The sequence below is a fragment of the Microcaecilia unicolor genome, chromosome 6, assembly GCF_901765095.1.
Source record: "Microcaecilia unicolor chromosome 6, aMicUni1.1, whole genome shotgun sequence".
Lineage (NCBI taxonomy): Eukaryota > Metazoa > Chordata > Amphibia > Gymnophiona > Siphonopidae > Microcaecilia > Microcaecilia unicolor.
Window position 1 is genome coordinate 103,069,429 of NC_044036.1, and position 13,520 is coordinate 103,082,948.

The 13,520-nt window shown below is 47.3% G+C and overlaps 1 protein-coding gene across 3 annotated transcripts in view; it reads right to left on the bottom strand.

The window, feature by feature from the left end:
- The window catches only part of KIF14 (kinesin family member 14), a 180,296-nt gene that overhangs the window by 27,723 nt on the left and 139,053 nt on the right, over positions 1 to 13,520 (bottom strand). For 2 of the 3 annotated variants that reach the window (XM_030207054.1, XM_030207053.1), the window contains one exon: positions 1,029 to 1,213. The exons of the other annotated variant lie outside the window; for it this stretch is intronic. In XM_030207054.1, the coding sequence (XP_030062914.1) occupies positions 1,029 to 1,213 (185 nt within the window). The remainder of the gene's footprint in view (positions 1 to 1,028; positions 1,214 to 13,520) is intronic. 3 annotated transcript variants of the gene reach the window in all.

The following is a 13,520-nucleotide window of genomic DNA, read 5'->3' on the forward strand; positions in this document are numbered from 1 at the left end:
TTAATTAGAATATACGCACACAAATTAAGTATTCTATGAAGTGATACCCATAAACTCTAAGACGTGGATCTGAAAAGGAGGCGTGGTCATGGGCAGGTCGAGGATGTTCCTAGTATTTACACACACTGTTATAGAACATGTCCGTTCCGCACGTAATTCAGGTGTCTGCATTTACACCAGGTTTTCATTGGTGTAAATGGCCACGACTACACATAGTCATAGAAAATGGGTGTTTGGCATATTCTATAAACTACAATTAGATTTAGGCATATTCTATAAACTGCGCCAAACTCTAGATGCAGTTTATAGTATACGCCTAGGCATTATTTTTTTAGGCGTGATATACAGTATCTAGCCCAATGTGTGTGCAATTGATCATCCTGCTTTCTGATGGAGAAATACAGTAACCGTCTTGAAAACTTGAACTGCTAATTCAAAAGCAAAAAGTTCAAGTATATGTAAATTGAGGTCTAGTACTTACCACATGAAATTTGGAAATATTGCCTAGTCTAAGAGGGGTTATATTTTACTCTTTGAATAAAATTGTTTTATCCTACTGGATTATTTTTTCCCTCTCCATCTCTTCCAGAGTTCCTTGTCAAAATGAATGCAATAAGCACATTTGTTAAGCCAAGTACACCTTGATGACACTAATGTTCAGATTCCAGGAGTGTATAATAAGATCTCTTTATAACAGAACTTGAATTGGAAATTAATGTTCTATTATTTAAATAAAGGTAAGTTGTGTAGGTACTCATTCTAAAATTAACACAGTGTAAATATCCTCAGACACAGGGCATATGATAGCGCTGTGTACGTCTAGTAGCGCTTTAGAAATGATAAGTAGTAGTACATCACCGATATATTCATCACTTAATCCTTTCACTACAGCTTTTCAGAAAGCAAAAAGCAAGTAAATTTACTACCTGCCAACACAATTTTAGCCATTCTACACAAACATTTCACCTACATAATATTCATTCTTCTTTTGTATCTTAGGGCACTACAGTAGGAATCAGTCCAATCACCTGGAAAAGAAGCTGTAAATAACCACCCAACTTCTTCACCTCTTGTTGCAACTCGTCATTCATTCTGTTTGGTGCATCTAACTGTTGAAAACTGTCCAGCCAGTGTTTTATTAGAATCACCAGCTTATCAAATGCAGAAGTCATCACCACACTATGCACTTGTACAGCACGGTCAAGAGCAAACACTAGGGAAAAAAAAAAAATCAAAATAGCAAACTTACTCAGGATAATGTCCACTATACTCACAGCTACAGAAGAAAGCACACCCCAAAAGAACCCAAATTCTTCGAGGTTTAGGTTAAAAGCTGCAGTGAGCAGAGTATTTCTCAGCATTCCTATTGCCAGAGACAAACATTTTCAATTGTGAAACTAAAAAGGGCTAGGGAATGAACTACAACTTTTCTGGACTTTTACTGAGGTTTGTCAATTTGCGCAGCTGTTTTCTGTGGCTGCAGTTGCTGCTTTCAAACTTAAACCCTAGTGCCTCTGTGGACATCAGTATAGCGAATGCTACATACCTGTAGAAGGTATTCTCCGAGGACAGCAGGCTGATTGTTCTCACTGATGGGTGACGTCCACGGCAGCCCCTCCAATCGGAACACTTTCTAGCAAAGTCCTTTGCTAGTCCTCGCGCGCCGATGCGCACCGCGCATGCGCGGCCGTCTTCCCGCCCGAACCGGCTCATGCCGGCCAGTCTCATATGTAGCAAGACAAAGAGAAGGGAAGACACAACTCCAAAGGGGAGGCGGGCGGGTTTGTGAGAACAATCTGCCTGCTGTCCTCGGAGAATACCTTCTACAGGTATGTAGCATTCGCTTTCTCCGAGGACAAGCAGGCTGCTTGTTCTCACTGATGGGGTATCCCTAGCCCCCAGGCTCACTCAAAACAACAGCCATGGTCAATTGGGCCTCGCAACGGCGAGGACATAACTGAGATTGACCTAAAAAATTTACCAACTAACTGAGAGTGCAGCCTGGAACAGAACAAACATGGGCCTAGGGGAGTGGAGTTGGATTCTAAACCCCGAACAGATTCTGAAGCACTGACTGCCCGAACCGACTGTCGCGTCGGGTATCCTGCTGCAGGCAGTAATGAGATGTGAATGTGTGGACAGATGACCACGTCGCAGCTTTGCAAATCTCTTCAATAGTGGCTGACTTCAAGTGGGCTACCGACGCTGCCATGGCTCTAACATTATGAGCCGTGACATGACCCTCAAGAGCCAGCCCAGCCTGGGCGTAAGTGAAGGAAATGCAATCTGCTAGCCAATTGGATATGGTGCGTTTTCCCACAGCCACTCCCCTCCTGTTGGGATCAAAAGAAACAAACAATTGGGCGGACTGTCTGTTGGGCTGTGTCCGCTCCAGATAGAAGGCCAATGCTCTCTTGCAGTCCATTGTGTGCAGCTGACGTTCAGCAGGGCAGGAATGAGGACTGGGAAAGAATGTTGGCAAGACAATTGACTGGTTCAGATGGAACTCCGACACAACCTTCGGCAAGAACTTAGGGTGAGTGCGGAGGACTACTCTGTTATGATGAAATTTGGTGTACGGGGCCTGGGCTACCAGGGCCTGAAGCTCACTGACTCTACGAGCTGAAGTAACTGCCACCAAGAAAATGACCTTCCAGGTCAAGTACTTCAGATGGCAGGAATTCAGTGGCTCAAAAGGAGGTTTCATCAGCTGGGTGAGAACGACATTGAGATCCCATGACACTGTAGGAGGCTTGACAGGGGGCTTTGACAAAAGCAAACCTCTCATGAAGCGAACAACTAAAGGCTGTCCTGAGATCGGCTTACCTTCCACACGGAAATGGTATGCACTGATTGCACTAAGGTGAACCCTTACAGAGTTGGTCTTGAGACCAGACTCAGACAAGTGCAGAAGGTATTCAAGCAGGGTCTGTGTAGGACAAGAGCGAGGATCTAGGGCCTTGCTGTCACACCAGACGGCAAACCTCCTCCATAGAAAGAAGTAACTCCACTTAGTGGAATCTTTCCTGGAAGCAAGCAAGATGCGGGAGACACCCTCTGACAGACCCAAAGAGGCAAAGTCTACGCTCTCAACATCCAGGCCGTGAGAGCCAGAGACCGGAGGTTGGGATGCAGAAGCGCCCCTTCGTCCTGTGTGATGAGGGTCGGAAAACACTCCAATCTCCACGGTTCTTCGGAGGACAACTCCAGAAGAAGAGGGAACCAGATCGGACGCGGCCAAAAGGAGCAATCAGAATCATGGTGCCTCGGTCTTGCTTGAGTTTCAACAAAGTCTTCCCACCAGAGGTATGGGAGGATAAGCATACAGCAGACCCTCCCCCCAGTCCAGGAGGAAGGCATCCGATGCCAGTCTGCCGTGGGCCTGAAGCCTGGAACAGAACTGAGGGACTTTGTGGTTGGCTCGAGATGCGAAGAGATCTACCAAGGGGGTGCCCCACACCTGGAAGATCTGTCGCACTACACGGGAATTGAGCGACCACTCGTGAGGTTGCATAATCCTGCTCAACCTGTCGGCCAGACTGTTGTTTACGCCTGCCAGATATGTGGCTTGGAGCACCATGTCGTGACGGCGAGCCCAGAGCCACATGCTGACGGCTTCCTGACACAGGGGGCGAGATCCGGTGCCCCCCTGCTTGTTGATGTAATATATGGCAACCTGGTTGTCTGTCTGAATTTGGATAATTTGGTGGGACAGCCGATCTCTGAAAGCCTTCAGAGCGTTCCAGATTGCTCGTAACTCCAGAAGATTGATCTGCAGATCGCGTTCCTGGAGGGACCAGCTTCCTTGGGTGTGAAGCCCATCGACATGAGCTCCCCACCCCAGGAGAGACGCATCCGTGGTCAGCACCTTTTGTGGCTGAAGAATTTGGAAAGGACGTCCCAGAATCAAATTGGACCAAATCGTCCACCAATACAGGGATTTGAGAAAACTCGTGGACAGGTGGATCACGTCTTCTAGATCCCCAGCAGCCTGAAACCACTGGGAAGCTAGGGTCCATTGAGCAGATCTCATGTGAAGGCGGGCCATGGGAGTCACATGAACTGTGGAGGCCATGTGGCCCAGCAATCTCAACATCTGCCGAGCTGTGATCTGCTGGGACGCTCGCACCCGCGAGACGAGGGACAACAAGTTGTTGGCTCTCGTCTCTGGGAGATAGGCGCGAGCCGTCCGAGAATCCAGCAGAGCTCCTATGAATTCGAGTTTCTGCACTGGGAGAAGATGGGACTTTGGATAATTTATCACAAACCCCAGTAGCTCCAGGAGGCGAATAGTCATCTGCATGGACTGCAGGGCTCCTGCCTCGGATGTGTTCTTCACCAGCCAATCGTCGAGATATGGGAACACGTGTACCCCCAGTCTGCGGAGTGCCGCTGCTACTACAGCCAAGCACTTCGTGAACACTCTGGGCGCAGAGGCGAGCCCAAAGGGTAGCACACAGTACTGGAAGTGACGTGTGCCCAGCTGAAATCGCAGATACTGTCTGTGAGCTGGCAGTATCGGGATGTGCGTGTAGGCGTCCTTCAAGTCCAGAGAGCATAGCCAATCGTTTTCCTGAATCATGGGGAGAAGGGTGCCCAGGGAAAGCATCCTGAACCTTTCTTTGACCAGATATTTGTTCAGGGCCCTTAGGTCTAGGATGGGACGCATCCCCCCTGTTTTCTTTTCCACAAGGAAGTACCTGGAATAGAATCCCAGCCCTTCTTGCCCGGATGGCACGGGCTCGACCGCATTGGCGCTGAGAAGGGCGGAGAGTTCCTCTGCAAGTACCTGCTTGTGCTGGAAGCTGTAAGACTGAGCTCCCGGTGGACAATTTGGAGGTTTTGAGGCCAAATTGAGGGTGTATCCTTGCCGGACTATTTGGAGAACCCACTGATCGGAGGTTATGAGAGGCCACCTTTGGTGAAAAGCTTTCAACCTCCCTCCGACTGGCAGGTCGCCCGGCACTGACACTTGTATGTCGGCTATGCTCTGCTGGAGCCAGTCAAAAGCTCGTCCCTTGCTTTTGCTGGGGAGCCGAGGGGCCTTGCTGAGTCGCACGCTGCTGACGAGAGCGAGCACGCTGGGACTTAGCCTGGGCCGCAGGCTGTCGAGAAGGAGGATTGTACCTATGCTTGCCAGAAGAGTAGGGAACAGTCTTCCTTCCCCCAAAAAATCTTCTACCTGTAGAGGTAGAGGCTGAAGGCTGCCGGCGGGAGAACTTGTCGAAAGCGGTGTCCCGCTGGTGGAGCTGCTCTACCACCTGCTCGACTTTCTCTCCAAAAATATTATCCGCACGGCAAGGCGAGTCCGCAATCCGCTGCTGGATTCTATTCTCCAGGTCGGAGGCACGCAGCCATGAGAGTCTGCGCATCACCACACCTTGAGCAGCGGCCCTGGACGCAACATCAAAGGTGTCATACACCCCCCTCTGGCCAGGAATTTTCTGCACGCCTTCAGCTGCCTGACCACCTCCTGAAATGGCTTGGCTTGCTCAGGGGGGAGCTTGTCCACCAAGCCCGCCAACTGCCGCACATTGTTCCGCATGTGTATGCTCGTGTAGAGCTGGTAGGACTGAATCTTGCCCACGAGCATAGAAGAATGGTAGGCCTTCCTCCCAAAGGAGTCCAAGGTTCTAGAGTCCTTGCCCAGGGGCGCCGAAGCATGCTCCCTAGAACTCTTGGCCTTCTTTAGGGCCAAATCCACAACTCCAGAGTCATGAGGCAACTGAGTGCGCATCAGCTCTGGATCCCCATGGATCCGGTACTGGGACTCGATCTTCTTGGGAATGTGGGGATTACTTAGAGGCTTGGTCCAGTTCGCTAGCAATGTCTTTTTTAGGACATGATGCATGGGTACTGTGGACGCTTCCTTAGGTGGAGAAGGATAGTCCAGGAGCTCAAACATTTCAGCCCTGGGCTCGTCCCTCCACAACCACCAGGAAGGGGATGGCCGTAGACATCTCCCGGACAAAGGAAGCGAAAGACAGGCTCTCAGGAGGAAAAAGCTGCCTTTCAGAAGAGGGAGTGGGATCAGAAGGAAGACCCTCAGACTCCTCGTCAGAGAAATATCTGATGTCCTCTTCCTCTTCCCATGAGGCCTCACCATCGGTGTCAGACACAAGTTCATGGACCTGTGTCTGCAACCGTGCCCGGCTCGACTCCGTGGAACCACGGCCACGGTGGGAGCGTCGAGAGGTAGACTCCCTCGCCCGCACCGGCGAAGCTCCCTCCGCCGACGTAGTCGGGGAGCCTTCTGGGAGGCTACCGCACTCGGTACCGCAAGCGGCACCGATGTCGGAGACCTCACCCTGGACAATGGGCCAGCCGGCGCCTCGTTCGACGGTACCGGTGGCGCAAACACCCCCGGTACCGGAGGGGTAGGGCGCAACAGCTCTCCCAGGATCTCTGGGAGAACGGCCCGGAGGCTCTCGTGCAGAGCGGCTGTGGAAAAAGACATGGAAGCCGATGCAGGAGTCGATGTCAGAACCTGTTCCGGGCGTGGAGGCTGTTCCGGGCTGTCCAAAGGGGAGCGCACCGACACCTCTTGGACAGAGGGTGAGGGGTCCTCTCGGTGCCGATGCCTACTGGGTGCCGACTCCCTCGGCGACCCAGAGCTCTCGGTGCCGACACGGGAAGGGGACCGGTGACGATGCTTCTTCGAATTTTTGGGACGAAGCATGTCACCGGAGCTTCCCGGAACCGACGAGGAGGACGTAGAATCCAGCCGTCTCTTCCTCGGGGCCGAGGCCGAAGGAGGTCAGTCTCAGGGGGGCTGTACTGCAGGAGCCCTCAGGGTAGGGGGAGACCCATCCGAAGGCTCACCGCCACCAGCAGGGGAATGGACAGCCCTCACCTGCACTCCAGACGAAGCACCACCGTCCGATGACATCAGCAGACGAGGAGGTCTCGATACCACCGACGCCGACGCAGCCCTCCGATGTCGCCCCGATGCAGAGGGCCGATGCCTCGATGCACTCGCAATCGGGGGCGAGGATGAAGGTCCGGGCGCCGACGACGTCGAAGCAGTCGAAACTCCCGGTGCCGATGCCGACGAAGAGCCCGAGAACAAAACGTTCCACTGGGCTAATCTCGCTACCTGAGTCCGCTTTTGCAAAAGAGAACACAGACTACAGGCCTGCGGGCGGTGCCCAGCCCCCAGACACTGAAGACACGACGCGTGCCTGTCAGTGAGCGAGATTACCCGGGCGCACTGGGTGCACTTCTTGAAGCCGCTGGAAGACTTCGATGTCATGGGCGAAAAAATCGCGCCGGCGAGATCAAAACTCGAAATGGCGAAAATGACACCACAAAAATAGGGGGAAGAAAACTTCGAACCGAGGCCTAAATAGGGCCTACCCCGACGACGAAAGAAAACTTACCGGGGCAAAACTAGAAGTACGGGAAGGGAGAAAACCATAAAGGTCTCCTTCCGACACTTTTTTTTTTTAGAACGAAGTCGATAAACGACGCGCGAGGTCAACTTTCGGGGCGCGAATGGCGAAACACGACCGTACCGAGCACGGACAAAAGAAGACTGGCCGGCACGAGCCGGTTCGGGCGGGAAGAGGGCCGCGCATGCGCGGTGCGCATCGGCGCACAAGGACTAGCAAAGGACTTTGCTAGAAAGTGTTCCGATTGGAGGGGCTGCCGTGGACGTCACCCATCAGTGAGAACAAGCAGCCTGCTTGTCCTCGGAGAATAGTACTAGAGTTAAGAGTGGATTGTACCTATGATGCTTGTGCATCCATTTGACATTTATATGTTTTAACAATTTTTATTGATATCCAGCATGTTAAACACAGCCAACAAGCGAATTGATTAGCAAACCCTACTTAAAATGAACAAGGTAATAAATTCCATCAAAGTTTTAACAATTGTCTCCCTTCCCCACCCCCCCCCCGCTGAGTTTTTATGTTCATATCTGTTTATGTTTCAATGCTTTTATTGAAAGGAACAAGATAAAGCCCAAATTACTATATTAGCAACATGTTCATCCATATACTGAGTATAGCTAATACATTGGGCCTTCTGAGCCTTCATTTAACCTTTTAATAAAACCCCCCTCCCCAACTCCCCTCCGTCTACCATCCCACATCCAATCCTATTATCTCTATTGCCCCCATCCCCTCTCTCCCATCCTATCCCCCCTGTCGCATAAACTTCCACCCTGGGCAGCCCCTAAAGGCACCCAGGATGATGGCACATGAAGCATTCCTTCCCCTCCCTCTCTATCCCAGTTCCTTAGGATAAGGTATTAATTTCACCTTGCACATGGTATTGATAAGGAGGCTACGCCCTCGAGGGTTCAAACTGAACAGGTAAGGATTCCATATTGCCAAAAAGGCCTTCCTACGTCTGGGGGATCCTCTAGCATCTCTAGCTTCCCAAGTTGCCAACAGATGCACTTGATTCCTCCAGTGCCAATATGCTGGGGGATCCGCCGATATCCAATATTGTAATATGACTTTGAGCTACTAGGGTCAACTTGCAACACAAAAGGGTAGCATGTCTATTCATAGGATTATATGTTTTGGGTTTATCAAGTACAAATTGCTCTACTAACCCCCGAACCACCCAACCCAATATGTGAGAGAATAAACGTCGCACTTGTTCCCAAAACTTCTGTATCCGGGGACACTCCCAAATAACATGAAAAAAACGTATGGCTATGTTGCCTACATTTGGAACAAGTGGCCCCCTCTTGTGGATTTATATGTACCAACTATACTTTGGCCATGTATGCTCAAAGTATCACCCTTGCTCCACATTCCCTTAGTCTTTCATCCTTAGTCACTAGGGGAATATTCCTGAGGGTTGCTGCAATATCCCAGTCTTCCAGGGACCTCTCCAAATCTTCCTCCCATCTTCTGTTTAACCCTGTAAAGTCCCTTACCGGGTTCGCTTTAATCAAAGCCTTATTCAACCACAACACTGACACTCCCACTTCCCATATCTTTTAGAAAAACTCATGAATACGGGAACCCAACCAGTTCCCCAGGGAGGACCCGTCGAGGCTAGACATGTAATGTTTGACTTGTGCATACGCAAATCTATTGCCCCATGTGGGGCCTACCTGAAATTGTAAAGTTTCAAATGACAACAGCTTCCCTTCTTCTGTGAGCATGTGTTCTAGAAGGGCTATTCATTCCCTTTTGTTCCCAAAGCCTAAAGATAGGGCCATCTAAACCCGGCTCGAAATTTCCCCTAATCGATAGCTGGTCTGAGATTGATACGTTGCCCCTCCATTTGACATTTATTATGGTTATTTTGCTCGATGTAACCAAATCAAGGATATGTACTGACCTATATTTGCCATGAGAGCAACAGTCATACGGCAACAAGCAATTAGTGGTAATGGGAAGGGGCTGCTATGAGGCAGGTAAGATGAGTGGGATGACAATAAGAAAGTAAGCTGGTTAAAGGGGTTTAAATACCTTTAGCCTTGTATATATAGTTCAAGTGAGGGGACAGTTACATGGAAACAAAGGTTGAGGGAAAATGGTTTTTGGTAAAAATCTTGGAATTAGCAGCACTACCAAGACACTAATTCCTTGGTTCAGAGGAAAAATGTGCAAGAATGAAATGGTTTGCTAGCAAATGCATAGTCAAAAATAAAAAAACTGAAATCTGTTTTAGCATTTTACATAACAGATTTTCTTGATATCTCAATCAACATCTGAGAAAGATACCATATTATACTATACACGTCAAGAGAGATCTTCAAGGATGATGATGCAGAGGAACCGAAAGAAATCTCAGAGAACCTGGAAGACATACGAGTCAGATCGACAAATTAAAGAGTAGTAAATCACCTGTATCAGATGGTATGCACCCAAGAAATACATAACCTGTCATTAAAATCGTAAGTAGTACCTGAAGATTGGAGGGTGGCTAATGTTAACAGACTTAAAAATGTTACAGGGGTGAACTGGCAAATTACAGACCGGTAAGCCCAACGGCGGTGCTGAGTAAAATAGTGGAAAATTATAAAGAATAAAATTATGGAACACAAACATGGTTTAATGGAAGAAAGTCAGCATAGTTTCTGTCAAGGGAAGTCTCGTCTCACCAATTTGCTTCAAAAGTACTGTTGTGGATTAGGAGTTTGGCTATAAGACAGAAAACAGAGTTAAATGGCCATTTTTCCTCAAGGGAGGAGTGTGAATAGTGAAGTGCCACAGGGATCTGTACTGGGACCAGTGCTGTTTAACATATTTATAAATGATCTGGAAATCGGAAGGATGACCAAGATGATTAAATTTGCAGAGGACACAAAAAACTATTCAAGGTTGTTAAAATATATGCGGACTGTGAAAACTTGCAGGAAGACCTTAGAAAATTGGAAGACTGGGCATCCAAATGGAGATGAAATTTAATGCGTACAAGTGCAAACTGATGCACATTGGGAAGAATAATCCAACACGTAGTTACCTTACCAGCCAAAGTTGTCAAATCAGTCTCCTCTTGTTTTAAAACTTTAACTCACGTTTTGGTCCAAACTAACAATAGCTCACCAGATCGATTTCAAAGACCTGATGGCAAATGTTGTACTGAACCACTGCCAAGAAGACTGGAAGACGCACTTCCTCCTCCATCATCCAGGCCAGCAAACACCAGCAATCCTGTTGCCTCTGGAACCTCCCGTGGCATCTGACCAGTGTCTGTGCCCAGGGACCCTGACAACATTTGGCCATGGCAGTTGCAGCCGGATCACTCGCTCCCGACAACTGGGGCAGAATACCCTCTTGCACCAATGAGCTCGCCGCTGCTGGTTGCGGTGGAGTTCAGGCAGGCGGGCTAAGTTATCCGCCTCAAGGATAGGGAGACCTGCTCCCCAACCAGCAAGAACGCCTTCTTATCAGTGTTTTGGATTTAACTTGTTAGAGTGTGTTATGTAGACAAATGAAATAAACACCTACTTCAATGTATTTTGAAATATAGTTTTTAGACAGCAGAACATGAAAAATGCATCGAAGTGTGAAGACTTTTACAAGGCATTATATGCAATGGTCTTGCTGATTTTTCCATGAGAAGACTGGAAACATTTATGGAAATTTAACAAAGTTAATAATTCTTGTAAACAAAAATGAGGGGGATCAGAAGAGATGGCTTCTCAGGTTGCATTGGGTTCTCTAGAATGAATGGAGAATAAAATGAAATCTATTTGTTAGAAGTGGAACAGAATGTGTATAATTTAGTTAACTTATGGTTCTTTATTGCAAAATGGCATTGGTTCAGATATAGTTGTGGATTGCAGTCAATTAATTTGTACAACTACTAATCAAGCTGAGACCATTCATGCTTTGGCAGGGGAGGAGCTAGATAAAATTTTCTCTATTAAATGGTTCAAGTGTTGCAGAATTGGAGTCAAATAAGACCCGCAGAATGTGATTTAGATGTATATCCATCATCACTGGTCAAGGCAGTCAGTTATACCTTGGCAAGTCAAATCAGACCAGTTGTCAATGCCTCCTTACCCACTTGTTTAATGTCATATTTTATAGTACTAATTGGTGAAACCTCAGCTAAGGAATCATTCTTCACATCTTGGAGTGGAGGGGTATTCTAATGGTTAGTGCAGTGGGCTGAGAATATAGGGAATTGGGTTCAGTTTCCACTGTGGGTCCTTGTGACCCTGGGCAAGTCACTTTACCACACCCCCTCCCCCCCCCCCCAATGCCCCAGATAGAAGAAAAACTTAATAGTGTAATCCCCTAGGTACAAAGAAAGCACCTGCATATAAATATATCTTCACCACTTTGGCTGTACCACAGAAAGGTGGTATATCAAATCCATGACCCTTTATTAGGCCCAGTATAGGCCAGTTTGCAACTTACCTTTCATGAGTACAAAACTGAAAATAAATTGCACAACCATTGTTAGATAAGTGAGATGAGACTTCAGATTTAAGGGGAAGTTATTATCATGAGCTACCATTGAGATGGGTTATTTTACCACAACTTGTATTTTAGCACAGGTCACATTTTATGCAAGGAGACAGTTACTAATAACCCATGTTAACAGTAAAATAACATAGATGGTTCAAAACACAGAACACAATATAAAAAAAAAAAGTACCAAGATAATACCATGATCAATTCTCTGCTCTCCAAAGACTTCGCAGTTTTTCCTCCCCTTTCTCGAAGTCTTCGCGATCTTGAGATCACGGAGTGTGGCAAGAAGGTTACTACAGTATGATAATCCCAGAAGAGAGCTGAAAAAGGACAAGGTTCCTATTGCCTTCAACTTGGATGCTGGGCATGTTCACATTGGACTTTTGATATCAAACTACCCCTAATGCAGGTGCTATGTGCTGAAACATGGCCCGTTTTGGGTTATTGATATACAAGATTAAGTCTGATATACAAGATTGATCTACTGTGTGGAATAAAAGGACTTTTATTCCACACAGTAGATCAATCTTGTCCCATTTTGAAGGCTCTTAGTACTTTTTTGTGTTTTAATGGTAAAACAACCCATCTTAACAGTAGCCCAAGTTGATAACCTTCCCTCTTGCTGTACCACTCAGTCCATGTTAGCTTCACTGCTACATGATATTTATGATCAGGATGAAGTCACAGTGATCATTATGGTAGATCTGTAGGCCACCTTTGATAGCTAAAAACTCATGTTTGATTAACAACTGAAAGTGGCTGGGTGATGTACTGAAACGCTTCTGTTTATTTTTGAAAGACAGAACACAGCAAGTAATATCAGGGCAATGCTGATCAGAAATAGACACTGGTTTGTGTAATGCCACAAGGCTCAGTCATTTCTATAAAACCTCTACTGTATAGGGCACCACAGTGTCCATTGATAAGGGAGGCAAGATTGAGCTACTATTATTATCATTCACCTGCCAGTGAAAGATACTTGGAAGAAATGGTGAATATAAATAAAACTTTTTCCACAGGTAGCAGAGTAGCTCCAGGTGACTAAGTTGAAATTGAATGTGGAGAAATTGCAAGTAGCTTCTACATTATGATTTTCAAATTGTGATTAATCAACTGCCAATCTCATTGTTTTGGCTGAGGTTTAATTTTCTTTCAAAACACATTTCTATGGTGGCAAAAGCATGAAGATAACCAAAAGTGATATGTAACAATTGCGCCCTTACTGCTCTCCAGTCTAGACGATTATTATAACTAATTGTATTTAGGGTTGCTTCACACCACTCTTCAAAGGTTACAATTATTTCAAAATACAGTAGCCTGTATTCAGGAGACTTGAACTAATGGTAATGGCCTTGATGTGATTATGAGTGGTCATGCTTACTGGTTGATGGGATATCCTATGCAAGTGCCTACACACTGTTTAATCTGCTCCTGCCCAAGCCTTGTCCAGAATCCAAAATGATCACCATGTCCCCTAGCAATAGTCTCATGGTACTACCAGTAGGGGACACCCTGATCACCTTCTCCAGTTGGTTCCCCCGTTGTTCTTATTGCTGGATATCCTCCCTAAACCCCCCCCCCCCCCCGTCAAAGTCTCCATTCTTCATAAAGCTTCTGCATCTCTGC